This window comes from Poecilia reticulata, linkage group LG9 (assembly GCF_000633615.1).
Source record: "Poecilia reticulata strain Guanapo linkage group LG9, Guppy_female_1.0+MT, whole genome shotgun sequence".
Lineage (NCBI taxonomy): Eukaryota > Metazoa > Chordata > Actinopteri > Cyprinodontiformes > Poeciliidae > Poecilia > Poecilia reticulata.
The window spans coordinates 5,395,379-5,415,410 of record NC_024339.1 but is presented as its reverse complement, the minus strand read 5'-3'; the positions used below and the strand labels follow the sequence as shown (position 1 = coordinate 5,415,410).

The 20,032-nt window shown below is 42.0% G+C and overlaps 1 protein-coding gene across 3 annotated transcripts in view; it reads left to right on the top strand.

The window, feature by feature from the left end:
* Positions 1–20,032, top strand: part of sema4c (sema domain, immunoglobulin domain (Ig), transmembrane domain (TM) and short cytoplasmic domain, (semaphorin) 4C) — a 126,667-nt gene that overhangs the window by 53,580 nt on the left and 53,055 nt on the right. For all 3 annotated transcript variants that reach the window (XM_008417656.2, XM_008417652.2, XM_008417653.2), the window contains exon 3: positions 13,602–13,779. In XM_008417656.2, the coding sequence (XP_008415878.1) occupies positions 13,677–13,779 (103 nt within the window). In that variant the 5' untranslated portion in view covers positions 13,602–13,676. The remainder of the gene's footprint in view (positions 1–13,601; positions 13,780–20,032) is intronic.

The following is a 20,032-nucleotide window of genomic DNA, read 5'->3' as shown; positions in this document are numbered from 1 at the left end:
AGTGTGGCGAACCGAAGTCAGAGCGAGACAGCGTGTGTGTGTTTCCGTGTGTGTGTGCGGGGGCGCGTGCGATGCGGGCCCTGGTCGCGTTTTGCATTCCCACGCCCGGTGGGCGTCGTTCTGAAATGAGACAGTATGTCTGGTGCCCACGGGCGTCAATACGACCCTTTTCTATTATTCAGAGCTGATTACGACTCCGAATTATACCAAGGTGAATACTTTTTAATGAGCTCTGAAACAGAACGGAGAAAGTTTGTCAGCTTTTTTTTGTGTGCTGTTTGTCTGAGAGAGGCTGGAGGGGAAAAATGCAGCGTATCTGCAGCAGTTATTTGATTAGCGCAGTAATATGCGAAGAGCAAGCTGCAGCACACGTGAGCGCTGAATTCAAAACTACAAGTGTGTGTTATGTAATGAAACATTCTGTTTATGTTTTCCCTTTTTGTCGTGAACTTTCTGCATGTTCCACGTGAGATTAATGTGAGCGCATTTAAATGCAGGTAAATTACCATGTTTTTGTTAATAGCATTTACATTTTCTAAAGTATTTGAACGTATAGCAATAAAAAATATTATTCGTCCGAATGGTATTTCATGCGCTTGTGTAGGTGTGTGTACCAGCGAATTGCTCATACCGCCTGGAGCAAGGCTGATCGACGTGCGAACCTGGTCGAGCTCGCTTGCAGTTATGTGTTTGAACATTGATGGCTGGTCAGAGCGCTGCCCCAGAATCCCCCAGGGCCGGCAGGCGGGTCACGGCAAGGCAGAGTGCACGTGGTTTTTATAATTTTTCACTGCGCCCTTGTGCTTGTCAAAAAAAAAAACAAACAACAGATGCTGCACTGACAGCAGAAGGTCGACCAGAGAGAAAGGGAGCTTGATAGAAAATCTGGCAGAAATGGAAAGATAGACTTCTCTGGAAGTTGATGTTTTTCTGCACTAGTTTCTTCAATCAGCCAGTTAGCTAATCAATAAGTATTTATTTATTGTGCACTTGTGACACAGAACCAGTTTTCTTATGTTGGACAAAAGCAGGACGTAATGAGAAATAAGCAACTACAATGGAAAAACATAGAGAATGCAATTGCTCAAAATGAATATAAGGCCAAATTAACTTAGGGTGATAGTAATTGTTATCATTAATTCTAGATAAGCATCAGCTAAAAGCTAAATAAAAACAGATTAATCTGAAGTTTGCTTTAATAAACATCAGCAGATTCTACTGCCCTCTGGAGTTTAGGAAGGGCATTGCACAGGCTAGGTTAAGTAGCATAGAGTTAGTATAATAAAATATGTATTTTCAGAATTAGGATAAGTTATAAATTGGGAGTCATCCAGCTCAAGAGATGAAATCATGCATTATTAGTAATGAGTATCAAGTACCGGATGAGATTTTTGCTACTTTTTTAGCTAATTTGTAATGACAATCTTTTTTATTTTTTCATCAAGTTATTTTTGAAGAAGCCAAGTGTCCATATTTTGTAGTGTTTATGCTTGTGTAACTTCAACATGGTGCTAATGTTGCCAAAATTGTCTAATAAGATGCTCTGAAGCAGATGCTAACGTTAGCACTGTTAGCAGGGTGTTCTCAGGGTTCCACAAAACTATTCTTGTCTGTCACTTTTCTTTTTGTACCGAGTTTCCAAACAGTCACCACACAAAGTTTAAAAGTTCAGTACTGTTAGCCCAATTCAGGCTCTGTCTCTACTTTCTTTCTTTCTTTCTTTAAAAAGAAACCTCAAACAGACAAGGCTAAGTCACTTTCTGAGTTGAACTCCATTTATTGAGACAGACTTCTGTATGATGAGGAAAAACAGTGATTTGATTATAACGTAAGCCCTTGAAAATCCATTTTGTTAGATTTTTTGAGGTCCAGAGTTTAGAATCGAAGTTCAGTGGCTTAGAAAAAATATACAATGATTAAAATGACTTTTGGTAGAAAGATTTCTTAAGGTCTTGTGTAAGAATTTTTGATTGTTTCTGCTGATAACAGCAACACCAACTGCATCACGGCAAACGTTGACCCTGGAATGAATTATTCAAGATCTCGCTTTCCTGATCTGCTGAGCTCAAACTAAGTAGTTCGAATCTGGTTGACGCTCACTAATGGCCTACATATTTTATCACGTATGATTATGGCCAGCCGGAAAAAAAATGTGGAAAAAAATGGTGTGGCTGTTTTCCCCAATTTTTTAAGAAAATGCTGCCTAGTATTCTGACAAGATCCACTCATTTCACTGATTATGGATTTTCCTGATTATGGCTGATGAGATTTGCTGCTCTAATGATTGTCTGGAATTACAACCATAGACCTCCAGGGGTTGAGAGCCACTGATTGTAGCTGTCTATATGCAGTAAAAACCATGCTGCATCACTCAGACATACTGTAGATCTCGGGCTGGTGCTTATCTTCTTGAGGCTGACAAGCATGACAGTATGGAGAGTTTGTAGATTTTTAGTCAGACCTCCCTTCAACAGCTCTTTATATATTTTCCATAGTTAGCTTTTTATAGGACCTGAATAAGTTAAATTATTTTAAAACTACTATTATTCTACCATCCCCTGTAAATCAGAAACATTCGTAATTCAAAATAAATGGAAAATATTATGCTGTATTTCATGGAGAATTAATAGGTTTTTTAAATTAAAAATAGACAAAACAATGGATATTGTACTTGTGCATAGCCAGAATTTCAGCCGTGTTATGGACCAAGTATTTCAAATGCATGCTTTTTATGAGCGGTGCGTTTTTGGATAGCTATCAACACAATACAGCGCCATAGTCATGAAATGGACCTCTGGTTAAATGTGAGCAAATGACTATTTACCCTAAAAGGTAAGGTCGTGGTGACTGCTGTGGCTTTGTACAAATCTGTGCTGTTTGGGCCACTTTGCACACACATCTCTGGAGGTGCTAATGATAATGGGGCAGAGATTTTGCCACCTGACACATTTAAACAGAAGTCAAACAATAAAGAGCTTCATGGATGTCTACTCTTGTTAATGAGGGTAAATACTTATCAATGTAGCCTTGACAGCTAGTTTTTAAGCTAACAGGTATTTATAATAGTCTTGAGAACTCCTTCAAATTCGCAAGATGTAACTTTAAAATAACTATGCGAGTATTTTAGTTTGGTAGTTTGGATATTTTCTGTACTTCTCAAACAACTAAACTTGCCACCGTCACATACGAGCGCGTCTCCGCCACTGCCGCCGCAAGCCAAAAGCACAGATGGTCCCGCTGTTCGATCAGCTCACCGCTGGCCCATCCGGTTTCATCTGGCCCAGTGCTCCTCCTCCAGTGCTTTTCCCTGGGTTCGGGCAGGTGTTTGGCCCGCAGACAGAGCCCAAATCAGATCCATTTCATCTGTAATCAGCTGGAGCCCCTGAGCACTGATGGAAGAGATCAGAGCTCCGATCAAAGAATTATAAAGCCGGCCACGCCTGGCCAGCCGACCGTAACAAGAAGAACAAGGCGGGTTGAAGTGCAGCCAGGGGAAGGAGCGGGGGCAAACGAGCCTACGCCGCAGCGCTGACGTGGGGGGGGGGGATGAAAGGAGAGAAGATGGAAATTTTAAAGGCTTACAGGGTCTCCTAGGAGTGAGACATAAAAGAAGCTGAGAGAGGCAGTGAGGAAGGCTGAGATGTAACAATGTCAGCTCTCCTGGGGTTTATTTTTCCTGCTTTTTTATTGTTTTATTAAGACGTAAAAGACCAATAGAGTTGACTATTGTAATTTTTTCTCCGCTATAAATTACAACTGATGCTTTACGAAGCTTGTGCGAATTCATTTTAGTGAACCGTTCGTTAATTGCTTGCACGCACACAGGCAGGAAATAAATCGCCCAGCCGCATGAAAATTGATGAGCATCGCACACATTGATGATGGACGCTTTAGAGGAGGTTTCAAACTGTTTGCAGATGACAGAAACAAACTATTGGGTGTATCAGAGGGGCGCCTCATCTGTCACAATCACACTCTCTTTTGCATTCATCTTCTACAGTCAGACCCCGGCTTTGATTCTCCAGTCTTTCATCTGTGCCAGCTCGACACCAGCAGACTACACAATCTGCCGGCAAACACACAAGGTCACAAGCAAGCAGGCTTTTAATGTCAGCTGGTTAGCATGAGGCTATTCATTTGCCCCCTTTATGCGGAGATCTGCCTCGCCAAATTTCTGGTGTGTGACGGTGCTTTAAAATGCGCTACGAGGCCACGAATTTAAAGACGCGGTCTTTTTGTGTTTATTCTACAAAATTGGTGGGAAAAAAACAAACTAACATTAGAATTGGTATCTGGAAAAGTATCTCAATTTAAGTCAAGTAGTCAGAAACAAAGCAGTTCAAAACGCTTTAAATCATAAAAGCACCATGCGGTCACCATTTGTGAAACAAGCAATAAACGTTACGTTTTGTCAAATGCCATCAATAAAATCATCAATACACATCAAATATGTTGGTCAATGTTCCATATGCTAATAATCATAGGGTTTTGAGCCTTGATTTAAAGGAACTCAGCTGTTTTTTCCAGATTTGTGGTGCATAGAATCTGAATGCTGCTTCTCCATGTTTGGTTCTGGATCAGTTGCTGCTGTCTGATTGACATTTTAGGCAGACCTGTCAAGACACTGTTGCAGTAACCAATGCGACTAAAGACAAACGCATGGATGAGTTTCTCTAGAACCGACTTTGTAACCGTCTGTATGTGGCTCTGAATGTTCAGGTCCGAGTTCATCACCACACCCAGATTTCGGACCTGATCATTGGTTTCTAGATGCAACAGCTGAAGTCGGGTGCTGACTCTAGAGACCATTCCTGTTTGGGATCAAAGATAATAACTTCAGTTTTGTTTATCTGTTAACACAAAAAAACGTATTTATATATAGATTTACACAGTTTTACCACGTTTCAGTCTCCGCCAGTATTTTCGTACCAGGACTCTGATGGCGCACAGTGTGGGATGTTTTTTTTTTTTTTCCACCGTAAGTGGAGTAAGTGGAGTGCTCATGTCGCCTCCATTAGCTTGATGCTTTAAATGGAAAAAACACACACACAGCAACAGGTCTGGAGGAACAGTTAAAGAGGGGGCAAAAAAAAACAAAACATCTTACTTTCCTCCAGTTTCATGCACGGCCCTAGAGATCCATATGAATAAATGAAAGGAAATAAGAAAATGCTGAGGCCCATGTTGACTTCCCTTCACTTGAAATCCCTCATGTCATCAATTTTTAAAAGAAGCTCTGTAACAAGATAGTTTTCTAGTCCAGCGTCGGAGGTGCTTTGCTCCGGACTTGAACCGGCAACCTTTAAATCTGTCCATTGACGCATCGCCAGACAGCAAGCACACTCTCACACATTTGTATTCGAGGCACCTAACAGGGGCTTTCACAAAACTCTTTCAGCTCTGATTCGAATCTTCAAAAAATACATTTTGATGGACCTCCAAGTTTTTAAAGGTTGATCTCTAACCAGAAGCTCTCGGCTGTGAAATTCATTGAATGGACTGCGTCACCTCTCGAGGCGCCTCTGTTGGGTCGCAGGCTCTCGGATAACATTTTGAACCTTTCAGAATGCATTTGAATCGTGGAAATGAAAACGGATGAACTGAGGTCACAAATTATAGTTTTGCAATCAATCTTTCCATGAGGAAGAAGATTAGGTTTTAGACAATTTGTCACAAGTGCTCCGTTTGATAGCTTTTAAAAAACTGGACTGTGCTACAAATTAAACTTGTCTTTATCGGCTCCTTTTTTTTTTTTTAGTTTCAGCTGACATTTACTGCCAGTATGAAGGAGATAAACACTACAATTACAAAGTGCTAACATCTCAAATAGCACTGATATTTTTATTTAACTCTTCTATTTGATTCCCCCTAAAATTACTATGATTGAAAACTTTAGCAATTTATTCCCGCTTCTTTTAGTTTTTCCAAAGACCTCTTTTGTTAAAGGCATTCTGAAATTGAGTTAATTTCCCCTAGATGGTGTCAGTTCTTGTCAGTATTAACTAGTAAGAGGTGTACAAAGTTCTTATTAAGTCTGACAACAGTTTAGCATTTTTGTATTGTTTTTTCTAGTGTCCTACCTCCGTTCCTTGCTTGTCTTTCCTCCTTTACTTTTTCTTTCCTGCATTCTTTCTTCCGTCCTTGTTTACTCTCTTCTTCTCTTTCTTCCCTGTGTACTTCTTCCACATTCAGACGAACAGACATTTTTTAGTGCTTATTATGCGTTGTTTTTGTTTTTAATATAACGTAAGTCGAGTATAACTAGCTACTGTTAGTTGTTAGCATTCAGCTAACGGACAGAGAATGGGAGTGAAGGAGTGGCACTTCTGTAGTTCCAGCACCAGAGCTGTCTGTATTCTTCATGACTAACATTTTCATAGCAGACAGGTCGTTGTGTTGAAGCCTTTTGCCATCCAGCTGACTGGCAGCATACATCAACAGATGGGTAAGGGACAATGTTTTGATACTCTTTGCTAACGCTGGTGATAAAACCAGGCATTTTCCTGTCATAAAAACTTATTTTAAAAGTATCAGTGTGGCAGAAAATGTCAGTGGTTTTTAGATTGTGTCAATGGTTTGGTATTGGGTGACCAAAACCGAGTCTTCTCCTAGCACAGAGAGCCTATAGCAGCTAGCTTGTCCCATTTCGGTATTTCAAGTTAGCATGCTAAAATGTTAATATTTATCAGTGCCAGCAAACTAAAATCTAGGTTTCCATATTAGGGAACAGATAAGAAGGGTTTGACTTAACTGAATAAGAGTACATGGATAAATGTAATTTTTTTAAGCATTTTGAGACTCAGGTTTTGAGAAAGATGGAAACTAATCTGGAGACAACTTGTTGTGAAAGCTAGCGGCACAGTTGGAGAAGCCCTCAAGTTTTTTTTTTTTTTTACTCACTCGTGTGTGCTGGAGTGAAAAATAATAAATAGACCTAAGAAAAATATGCATTGCTAGCCTTAATTTAGCTGCTAGCCACAGGAGTTCTGTCTGGACCGCTTCATTGGACCATAACCCACCCAACACTCGGATGACATTTTTACAAAGTTTTACCACTGTGAACAGTGTTTAATTATCATGACATCACAGCATTTATTGTTTTTCTGTAACTTTTACCAACTTATTGGCTTTTTATTGGTGAATCATAAGTGCTTAGGTAAAGTTTGTGTGTGTGAAATAACACAGGTAAACTGAATGTCTCTCTTTTTTTAGCCCTGTGATGGAACCTGCACAGGTACCGCAAACCTGAATAGAAATAAGTAGATACAGATACGAGATAAGACTTTTTAATCATGTCAGGGAATCCCTACCATTAATGAGCAATCTTCGTTCAAGATGCCGCTCTGTTTTGCGTCCTTTTGGTTACGGAAACCCTCTCCGAATAGTTGAAAATCACCTTTGGTCGTGTTCGGAAACCCAACGCACATCCGACCGTTAATGCGGCAACGCAGCTCCGGTTTTTCCTTTTTGTGATGATTTCAAAGTGAGGAGAACACACCATAAAAGTCCTCCAGGAGCTCTCAAGCCCTTTTGTCCTCGAGGTGTGAAATCGTTTGATCCTGCTTGTTTGGTTCAGCTGAAACGGGCTTTGTGTGTTGCGGGGAGCTTTCATTGGTGTGCGCATTTCAAAACGCGACCGGAGCAATAAAAGGCGGGAGGGGAAGGGAGAGGATACACACGGGGCTGTGAGGGAGGGAGAGGTAGGAAGGAAGGAAGAGCGCTGAGCTTCTGTGATTGTTAAGGGTAGATGAAGGGTGGGGAGGGGTAGCTGTCCGAGTGCATCCTGTCGTTCTGTGATTGAAAGTGTGTGTGCATTATTGAGGGCAGTTGCAGGTTAATGGACATTAAGTGTGTCCTTGTGTGATGTTCCGAGTGGAAGGGGATGTTCAGTCCGCCCAGGCTCTGTGTAACCCGCCAAAGGTCAGAGGTGGAGGTGAAAAGGCGAACAAAGCCTGGAAAGACTAACAATCAGCAGTGACTGCAGCAGAGGTCCCTGTCTGTTAGTTTCCGTGTGCTTGTCTCTACGTGTTTGGCTTCCAGGAAAGGCGAGGGACAGGAAGGCAGCAACAGAAACCAGAGTGACATAGCAGCAATAAAAAAAACAAAAACAAGGAGAAACAGACAACAGACAGATTGGGGTTGAAAACGTTCATCTCTTCCCGTTTTTTCCTTCCTTAACATCCGCTCGCTTAGAAACAATCCTGCGTCGCTTCTCCCCCCTACAGGGATTCATCTGATCTCCAAACACGCGCCGACGCCGAACACACGCACAGCCAGAACCCACACGTGCTTTACACGAAGTGACAGAGGCGCGCAGGAGCCTCCGCGGCCTAATCAGAACATGTGGCCTATTTCTCTGTATGTTTTAATGAGCCCTCCATTGTGGAATGGTGGAAGAAATTATTAGGCTGTTGTGTCTCGGCTCATTAACTAAACCAGCCTCACCAACAACACCAGCAGCTAAGAGATGATTCGGATTGCGCCTGCGGAGTCATGCGACACCGCAGGACCTTAAAGAGACCGCGGTGACAGACGGAGCAACTGTCTTAATTTGGTCTTCGGGGAAAAGCAAGACTCAATTCATCTTCCTACGACACGGCGAGGGGATAATATGTGCTGGCTCGATGGAAAGAAACCGAAAAATTCATCACAGGCTCCCCTGTTGCCCGTAAAGTTGCAGATCTGCCTTGATGATTCAGTGAACGGTTTTATTTGCAAAGCGGTGTCAAATAAGGAGAGGCAATCCAGAAATGCTACTGCAGGTAGTTATTTGGTCTTATCGTTAATAGCTCAATTTGGTCTCCGCCGATGGCAGCGGTGCGCTGTTGGGGACGCTAAATCGTTCAGAATGAAGTGCTGAATTTACCAATACACTGTGGCGTATTTCTCTCAAAGAAACACCCCCGTCTCCAGTGTACGACCTGAGCAGGGAACCATTATTGTAGCGTCTTATATAAACACTCACAACCTTTCAATATTTCCACATTTTTTCATGTTAATGTTTGTGGTGGGAGTTAATTGCAGCATCTGTAGTTAATCACATTTTAATTGAAAACTATATATAGTCAAAATAAGCATCGCTCTCAATTTGAAAACCCCTTTCGCTGCTATTATTCAATAGACATATGAGCTCAACAACAAAGATATATATATATTTTTTAAAGTTTTATTTAAGCTATTCAACCATCAGATTGGTGGAAAGTGTTATTGTACTCATTCAGCTTTCAAGTGTTTCAGGAACCCGAAATAAAACAAATTTGAAAAAAATACTTCTTTAGAAATGTGGACATTGGCGACATTATTGCTGCGTGTTTAGCATTGACATGCTATCTTAGTTTCAACGACTAACAGGCCAACTCCTTTCAACACAGCTTGAGTTTTTCCAGTGGGTCAATTGGGTCAATTTTTGAAGCAAAATTTAGCCCCAAGTGAGGCAAGAGAAGCGGCTTTGTTGACCATCGCTGTTATTTCTGCGGACGTGACTTTGTGCGTCAGACTTACGGTCATACCAGAAACAAGTGAAAATAAAGGTTCTGGCGGGAACTTTTGTATATAGAAAGAAAAAAAAAATAGTGGAAATTAACATGTTAACACCGTAGCTAAAACTACAAACGTTTTTGTTCCTTCTTGGGAAGACCAGCACAATATGTTGCTTATTAGCACAGAGGATAGAAAATTGTTTTTGTTTTTTTACCAAAAAAAAAGTGAAATCTGCACACTGCGTTCATCCCACTTTACTCTGATCCCCTATATAAAGTTAAGTGCAACCAATTGCCTTAAGAAGTCACTTAGTGAATCCAGTTTGCCTTTCTCAGTACCTTTCTAAACTCGCACTCAGTTAAGAATAGTTAAGGATCATAATAGTGAGTAAACATGCAGACAAACATCCATTTCTAGAAATTATAAACCCCAGAGTGGGCATGGCCTAGAGTTTTTCTGCAGACAAAACTTTCACTTTGCCCTGGAGCATTAGCATGCCACTTCTTCACATGGTCTGCCCCTCCGGAAGACCTCCACGCTTTATTACGTCCCTGCGTTAAGGCGAAGCAGCAGATGAAGAGGGAGGAGGCTTTTTCCTTCTCTTTGAACATCTTTTTCATCTCTCTGCTTTTCTCATCCCTTCACCGCTCCTTCTTCTCAATCCATCCTCCGCTCACTCAAGCGTTTGCCCGGCAAGGCCATCAGCATCGATCCAATAAAGCTAGCAGCCCGCACTGCAAGGCTCGCAGAGCTTTCACCCAAATCCAGCGGTTTAAGCACGCTCGTTTAACGGCACGTCGCCGCGATCTGATGCGGAGATGAAGAGGGGGAAGTAGGGTTCTCTCTCTCTCTCTCTCTCTCTCTCTCTCTCTCTCTCTCTCTCTCTCTCTCTTTTCTTTTGTTTTTGTTTTAGCTCAAAAATATAATCAATACCCGCCTCACAGGCTGGGCGTAGACACACAAACATGTTCGAACGCCCCCACACAACACAACACAACACACACACACATTTCTGAATTTCAATTACCTCCCCTGCCAATCCACCAAACAGAGTAAATGTTTGTTTTTCAGGGTCAGAATTTAATATTCACATGTGGGAATGGACGAGGAAAAGCGGGTTGGTCCGTTCAAATCTATCTACGTGATTCTGTTCTTCCTGTTTGTTTTTTTCTAGTTAAAGTCTGACGTTGTTTGCCTGTTCAGAAAGTAAAGTGCCTCCTTCAGTGATCTCATACTGTCAAAAACGTCATTTAACTTAGTGAGCAGGTGCAGAGAGAGAGGGGGAAGCTTACAGGTGGCGTGTCATGTTTAAGACATTCGTTTCCTAATTCAGGTCTGAGCAAGGTTGTTTTTCCTATACGTTTTAGAAATTTATATGCCACTATAATAGAAGAGGAATTCATTTGAAGGCTTTTTGTCCAAATTGATCTGCATCTGTGTCCCGTACGTAAGCTTCTGAGACATCCACCTCTGAGGTTTCTGCCGCAGTTTAAGTGGAAGTGAAGCGAACTGGCTTTTCCGTGCGGTGCCTCAGCACTTAAAAGTGACATTTAAAAGTGAGTTTGTCAGATAAATACAGGCTTCTCCATGAACAGTTTTGCTACTTTATACTTAGTTGCAGTCCTAAGTGGTTGCAGTGGATGGAATATTCCTCCTTTTAGGACCTCGGTGCACTTTAAACAAAGTGGTGCAATTACGAGAGATGGCTTTTTTAGAAAGTTCTTATGTGCTTTTTGAAGTCTTACGAGTTTTACGCTAAAAATCTGCTGATTTGTTCTCCATGTCTTAAAAGACAGAATCGTTTTCTGAATACTTCTCAATACAACTCATCATAAGCAGCTAGAGGAGTCTGTGACGTATTCGGGGCGCACCGATTGCACTTTACTGGCTGATCACTGATTTTTATGCAGCCTGATCCGTCGATTCAGATTTTTGCTGGTACCAATTTGTTTTTGTCTGAAAAGCCACTAAGTATTGCGACAAAAAGTCCTAAGTTGGCAACAGTGGTTTGACTATTGATAACAGGGATAACAGGGCTGATTTACACACTTTTGCAGAGTTAGATAAAATAGGCAGATAAAATTGGTTTATCATGACGAGATCCAATTTCCCCCAAAAATTGAGAAAATTGGGGCTGATTTATCATTTCACCGTTACTTTTTGTACCCTTAAGTCCAACCAGATCTGGGTATTGCCTCCTATTTGCATTGATCCTGGTAGGGGTGGGGATTTATTGTATCGTTTATCATTTATCATGATTCATTTTGTCATGATAAGAATTCACTGTGTCACATTAATTCCAAATAATGATGTTAAAAAAAACTAAACTGTCTGTATTGTCAGGATTGTTAGTTTCACTGGTTTGTCCACTATTCAATGAAAGTATTCATAAATATCAATACATTTTATATGATTACTCTATGTGCAGTACAGCGGGGTCACACTGTGCTTTTATGGTTTTGTTGTTTTGTGTGTGTATGTGTGTGGTTTCGGGAACTGATGGTCTGACGGGACACCATTCCTTGCTTCCCCGCTGTCCATGTGTGCTGCCATAGTCCTCCTGAGTGTTGTGCTAAAGTCATGGGAGGGTTGGATGCAGTTACTGTGTGCAATTCAGTGATGCCATGTACTTCTTTGTGCGACTGGTGTCCTAAAGAAGTGTATGGGAATGTTTTTCAAGAGCAGGATTTGTGTTTGAGGGGCTATTGTCGCTCTTCCATGCAGTCACAGCGATTTAGTTGCCTAAAAAATAAGTACCGTATTTTCTGCACTATAAGGCGCACCTAAAAACCTTCAATTTCCTCAAAAGCCGACAGTGCGCCTTATAATCCCGTGCGCCTTATATATGGACCAATATTGGGCCACAACAGGTCTAGCAAATACGGTAACTTCATTTTCGCCCGTAGAAGAAGCGCGCGGTGCATGCTGGGATAGTTGTCAGAACGCTGGTTTGTTAATAAAGTTTGACTGACCTATCTACCTACCGACCTGATAATCAGGTCGTCTGCAGGTCATGTAGCACCACGTTCGCCACAAACATGCTGTGCACGAACGGAGAAGGGTGACCATCGTCCGGCCACGCCCCAGCCCAGTCGCGTAAGGCTCTCCTCACCGACGCAGTCAGACGGTTTTGTTGACATTCTTTATGTCAACAAAGTGGCTTTAGACATTCATCCTTTAGTGCAGCTCCATCTAGTGGATGCATAACGTAAATCCAGCCTCTTCTATAGCGTCTATTCTATGCGCCTTATAATCCGGTGCGCCTTATAGCGCGGAAAATACGGTAATTCATAGCATGCCTGCAATTCAGTGGGAAGTAAGGGGCTAATTAATTATTAGGACTGAATCAGTAAGAAAATTGTGAATATTAATGCTGATTTTTCCTGGCTATTTGTTAGTAATTTAACTTCTTGTCTGCTCTTACCCCACCTCCGCCTCGTCTCCCTCGCAGCGCCGTAACAAGCCGCTCACCCCGAGCCGTCATTAGGCTGTAACACCGCCTTCTAGCCGCACTTCTTGACATGTTCATTAGATATAAACCAATTCATTTACAACACCGTTCTATTGGATTGTCCTTGCCTCGACATTCATCTCCTGACACATTGGCGTTTGATGCGTTGCCAGTGCCAATTAACTTTGATAACTCAGCTCCGGCTTAATATACCGCTGCTGAATTGGTCTGACAAGAGTGCGGCGATGAGCTGTTTTTTTGAGCCCTCTGAGTGCCGATATCTAGATTATCGCTCAACATGAGGGAGTGTCGGGGATAACTTTTCCTGCGTGATTTTCCTGGCCAAAACTTCTTTGAATGTTGTAGTTTTTTTGTCTTGGCAGGGAAGCACAAACATGGAAGAGCATTACGAGTGTCCTTTCAAGCAGCTACATCCTTCACTTCTGGTTTATGCTGCTCTGTTGAGTTTTATAGGGTCTGTTTTCAAACAGGAGGAATTTATCTTTCTTCCCAGCTTGAATTTGTGTTCTGTTCCGTCCGTCCTCTTGAAAAACGTGCGTGGTGTAAAAGCCGCTCCCACATAGGGGCTTCTGATATACAACCAAGGCAATAAAGGAAGTAAATAGCAGCTCCCATCTGATGTGTTGCTGTCGTCTCCATCTGTCTACAGCAGCCCGCTGACTCATCCGTCCCTCCGTCCATCACCGGGCGACAGGTCCAGCAAACCGGAGCTGACTCGGCAGCCATGGGTGGGACGAGGGTCTTACTCCTGATGTTGCTGGTTGGATTGGAAAGGTCAGCGGCGCTCAACTGGAACCCAGTCCCACGCAAGACCGTTCGATACCAAGGTGAGTGAGCTTACAGATGTTAAAATCCCCGTTGACTCCAATATTAGATTTATTTTGGAATTGGAGGTTTAGGTTTGCTCAGGCCTTGAAGGTCTTCAAAGTTTGACTTTATTCCAGTCAATGGAAAACTGACTACATGAAGACGTGCTGATTAATCCAAGGACGCATACGTCTCAGTGAGCTCACATGTTATTGAAAAGTTTTGTTTTTGTTTTGCCTCTTATGATGACATATTAATTGTGGCATGTAGCTAATGAAAATCTTCTTTTTTTGAGTCTGTGCTCTCCAGTTAACGATTAACCGATTAATTGCATCAATAATTGATTCATCACGGTTAATCCAATTAATCGTTTCAACCCTAATCTACATATAAAGAAGTAGTTACATTTTTTTGAACTGGCTGCTAGTAATCATGGGTTCCTCAGACATGACATATGTGCCTGATTGTGTGTGATGATCTTCAGAACAATACTTCTAAAGCTTGGTGCTTTACAATGTCAAAATTTAGCTGAATTTTGACAGAGCTCCATAAATCTTGGACGACTGGAATATAAAACCATGAAAGTTTTGTCCCTTAGACGTAAAGTGTATAGAAGCTGAGGATAACTCAAGACAGAAAAATAGCGTGGACTCCCTCATCCCTGCTATCATATTAAAAGTTTGCGCGAAAAGAAATCAAATAGCGGGAGCGTACCCTGAGAGTTACTGGGCTGACTTATTGAATTAGGAGAATCCTTCATCTCGCCACTGGGCTGATCCATGCATCTGACTCAACACCCATAATCACACAGCGGTGTTCCATTACAGCAAACCAGGAGACTTTCTCCATTATGTCGGAGGTGGATGGTTTCAGGCCTTTGATAAAGAGGCTGGCATCGACCCTCCATAAGACAATACATCAGTCTAATCCTGCACTCCGCTGCGTTCTCGCTCTTTATCTCAGCCCTTCTCTGCAGCCACATTTCGGCGTTCTTTGCTGAACAATGCCAATTGTTGCAAGCTGTATAAAAAGTCCTCTTTTTTTTAAATCCTTCCACAGGAGAAGTGCTGCCTTCTCTCTCTGTCTCTGTCTCTCTCTCCTGGGGATTAGGCAAAGAGAATGGAAAGAATATAGGGAAAGACTATGCTTTTCTCACCTCTCTGTTGCACCTATCCCACCTTTTTATCCCATATCTATTCCTTCTTTTTCAGCTCTCCTCGCTGTGTCTTTATGCACTTTTTCCTTTGTATGCAGTGGCTTTTTTTTTATTCCGAATGAACCTGAAATCCTCTCATGGCATTTTCACAGAGAGCTCCGGTTTCACCTGTACTCACGGAGCAGTGGGGTGAATTCAAAACCTTTCTCGTGCCACTACCAGCCACTCATGAAATCCTTTACTTTCTTCTTCTTCTTTTTCTTTGTTTTTTTCCCTTTTTTTCTACTCACAGCCGTGTTCCTTTAGCACAAGGATTTATTTGACAGTCCTCTGCAGTGTTGTGGTTGGAGGAGAGAGAAAAAAGAAAAAATGGGAATGAGAGAGATCGAGTGAGGGGGAGGGGGGGGGGGAAACAATCAACAGGGTGTTGAGAGTTTGCGGTAAAAACTCTCCATCGTAACAAAGAAAAGTCAGCATTGGCATACACACAGTGGGCCGGTTCTTTTTAGCCAGCGTGGAATTATAAAAACGACTGAGGCCAAGTGGGGGAAAACGATGACACACTCGCTCAACGTTGCGTATGGAAGGAATCGATGCAAACACTCTACAAAGAAGATAAACAGGCTGCATGCATTTTGATACGGCTTAACGCTACGTGTTTGTAGCGTTATGACAAACATATTTGTTATAGGATCCAAATCATCTCCCTTCAGTGCTTCGTTTAGGATTTCTCCCATTTACTTGGATTGTCGCCCGTAGAATTTCAACCGGGCCAATCAGCAAACAGAAGTTGTGAATGATGACATTGATTTTCTGCAATGTTTTAGAATTGTAGTCTGCCTGTAACTTTAGCAATGGCAGCGGAGGAAGTGAAAGTAGCCGGTCAGTCCGCGTTAACCACACTTCCAAATATTTAATTAACATTAACAGACATATAGTTTGACCCTGCACTTCTCTCTTTGCAGTGGAGAGTGGTTGATTGTAGCGCAGCCATTTCTGGTAAGCTGCATAGCGTCAAGTTGGCGCCTCACATACGTCACAGGTAAACGTTAGCGATTAACCTTTAGCAAGCAATGTGTTCAGAAGCAAAATGTAGAACAGGGGGCTGCTTTTTACCAGGCTAGTTCTCTACGTGTGATAATTGTGGTTTAACTTTCCTCGCTTTTGAGTGCAGCTCCGCTTATTGACGAACTAAAAACCCCTCATCACAAAACCCTTTTTTATGCTCGACTGCAATTTCGCCTGGTAAGATTTCTAACTCTGGCTGGTGTGAGGTGGAAACAAGTGGGATTATCCCTACCCGCCGACTGATTTCTCCAGAGACTGAGTGCTGGGTTAACTGACTGATATGGATGAGTTCCACCTACAGTGCTGAGGAGGAGTTATGAGGAAGACAAAATAGTGAAGGGAAAAAAAAAGAAACTGTAGGGGGATGGAGGGATGGAGAGCAAGACGAAAAGAGAGAAAAGATGGATTTTTTTTTTTTTGGAAAGGAAGCTCAATGGAACGAGTGCTGGAGAAACTCAACTCCAGTCAGACTACAGTGAGACGGAAGCACACACACACACACACACACACACACACACACACACACACACACACACACACACACACACACAGTGGGTCGTTCACCCTTTATTGCATTTTGAGCTGCAGAATCACCATGCAGCGTTCATATCAATGCACGTCTTTGTGCATAAGAAGTGGAAGACATACTGCAAGAAGGAAAACAAGTGTGATAGAGTACGAGGCTGTGTGTGTGTGTGAGAGAGAGGGTGTTTGTAGCTGTGAATCTGTCCATCTAATCCGTCTTTGTTTATATGTGTGTGTGGACGTGTGTACTGCTTAGGCTGGCGGTCTGAGGGATTTGGGGCTCCTGGCGGTACAGGAGGCTTGCATGAACAGGGCGGGGTCACGCCGGGGCAGAGATGGTTGAAAAGATAATATTTACTCCCACCCACCACTTCCATTCCTGCCCCCACCCTGCAATTACACGAGGCTTACATGGGCACGCAGAAGAAGAAATACAAACATCCTCTCTTCTATCTGTTCGCCTTTTTTTTCTCCTCAGCTCGTCTTTCCTCTCTTTTTACTTCTATAAAACTCACATGTTAACAGTTTCACCCCCATCCAGCGCATTTGTCAAGTGAAAATAAATCCCTTTCGGCTTCTAATGAGACGTTTTCTGCGCACACGTTATATACGGCAACTTGTAGAGCTGCTAATGAGGGCTGTAAATTTACATACCCTCGATTCCCTCCTCATGCTCTCCTCACTCTAATCACTGACAAAGATTATATTTTAAGATTGTTTTCAGTTATATCTCACTGTCTCTGTGTAGTTTTGATTCTTCCCTTTCACAAGGATATTTTTGTCACTCTTACACAGCGACATGGTGTCATTTTACGTCTTTAAAAGCAGCCTGGTATAGCTGTAGCAGAGCGAAACATTTTAAAACACTACATTATTACAAAATAATTTCTTAGCAAGCTTCATAAAATTGGAATATACTCAGGGCAATTAGGACTTGTTTTTCCCTTTGCCTTTAAGCAATCTGTGAGTATTTAAAACAGCAGGGCTACATGTCATAAAGCCCGACAGTGTCACTATCCAGCCACATCACACAAAGAAATAAAAGGCATTTGCGACGCAGTCTGAAGTCATAAGCACGATCCAAAACAATGAAACCTCTTTTAATCAACAGTGAGTCTTAAGCTCAGCTATGAAATCCCACATCAAGATGACCAAAGAAATGACATCCACACTTCTAAATCCCAACAGTGAGCCATTGGAGACTTTTAGCTCATAATTTTACTCAACATCCAGGAGTTGCTCAAATTAAAACCAGCACTAAAACTACTTGATCTCAAAGCAATAACTCCATCAGTATGTTTGGGACTTAAATAAACTAAAGTTGAATAGAGGTGGTGTTAGCTTACATTAGCTAGCCACAGAGGGTTCATGCTATTAGCTTTGGGACTGCAATAAACTAAAGTTTAGTAGCAATGCTCTTAGCTTATGTTAGCTAGCCACAGAAGATTCATGCTAATACCTTCAAATAAACTAAAGTTGAGTCACAATGCTGTTAGCTTATATTAGCTAACCACGGAGGATTAAGGCTAATACCCGTGATCTGCTCTGCCTTTCGTTTCTCGTATGAAAACGTTTCCATGTTTACTATTGTTGTTTGTTTTATTTTTTTCTCATGTTGTGTATGTGCTGTCAGGTTTTTTTTTTAACAAGTTTACATCTAAAAAATGTACAGACCCGTTTGTCAAGTAGGTTTCTTAGCATGAGCTGTACAGTAAAGAACATTTACAAGAGAAGCATCGACTCTGAATTCAGACTGAGTTACCACATTGGCTTTAGCACTCAAACTAGTAAGACACACAGCGCTCGGGAAGAGTTGGGATTTGACATTTCACCAGTTGAACTTCAACAACAAAGTACGGCAGCCAGTAAACAGATGTAAACAGATGTATTGCTTGTAAAATCCCAGTAAAATGAAGAATTAGTGGTTTTCAGGGAGGTCTACAATCCTACATGGTTCTAATGGCATATTAAGAAACCCAGATTTGACTGTAAAACACTAAAACACAATTTAAACTGGGATTACACACGCACACAGGTAGAGTGATAACTCTCTAAACATTGTTACATAGTGGTACTTTTTCATTTTTCCCCGTATTACATCTCTCCCTCGCATCCATTACGTTATTTTTGCTCTCCTTACATGGCCTGTCTCCACTGAGCATAAGAAATATACCTCCATGTTCTCCCACTGATTTCCATAGTCTTTCTTTGACACCTCATTTGAGTTTTTCCTGCTGGGATAACACTGCACACTCTTAAACAGACTCACACACACACACCCTCCTCTGAGAGTCAGCACAATGACAGGGGGTAGCGAGCCAAAACTAAAGTATGACAAAACTCAACAGCTGTGTGGTCGACAATGAGGGGAAGAAAAGAGAGGAAGAGCAGCAAAACAAGTAGGAGAACTTTGAGAAGTTTGACCCTCAGTTTGTAAAACATGGCTGCCTTTGATGCAGCAAATGATTGCTGGGTCTTCTTTTTTCTTTTTTCTTTTTTTTTTAAAGAAGAGCCAATGCTAACGTTTGCCTCTTGAGTTGGAAAAAGGAATGATAGAATCGGTTTTGGAGGTAGAAAAGAAATGCGATTTAGAAAGAGAGTGCAATAAGGGCTGGGCCTCTGACCTCCAGAAACCTTTTTCCCTCTCTTTCAACTGTTATTTTTTTTCCCTCCTGTTCTCCATCTCTCTTGCCCTATCTACCAAAACCCTCCAATTACTGTAATGAGTGGTTAAGATCGAGGCGGAGGAGGAGGCGCAGAGAGGCTGTGCGTGACTGGGAGAATAGATGTGCGAGAGGCAGACGGGGGATGGAAGGAGGAGATTCATCACTGCTTTTATCTGCTATGATTGTCCCTCACCCCCCACCGTCCCTCCCTCCCCGCCCCATGCTGATTGGTCAGTGAAGATTAACAGCTGTGACCACGAGTCTTGACCCGCAGTGCTCTTTGTTGTCACTCCGACTTTGCGAAAGCGGATGTCTGGGCAAGTGAGGCTTGAAGTGAAAATGCCACTGCGAGGCCGCTCTTATCCAAACCACCTTTTAGCGTCGGCTGTCTCACGGTCTAATTAATGCACCGGGAGGCCATCGTCAGCGCTGCGGCCCCGTGACTCACGCAAAACAAGCAGCGCAATAAAAAAACGCAGCGCTCTGGGATGTCGTTTGTGCGCAAGGGTTATTTCAGACTAGGAATTACTGTGAGAGCAGAAAATACAATGTATAAAAAGACAAATCACAGTGTCTGAAGTCGAATCAAGCCTAAACCTGTAATGTTTTATGTCCATCTGGATTACCAAAAAAGTTTATAGTTCCTAAAAGTCTTGACAATTTAGAGAGGAAAAAAAATCTGACATGTTTTATTTATATATAAATAAAACGTGTGTATATATATATATATATATATATATTTTTTTTTTTAAAGTTTACTATGCCTTTAAGAAATTTAGAAGACCCATATGATGACGCCATTACTTTGCAAGCTCCTGATAGGTCAGTTGTAAATAGTTAATTGGTGGAACATTGTGA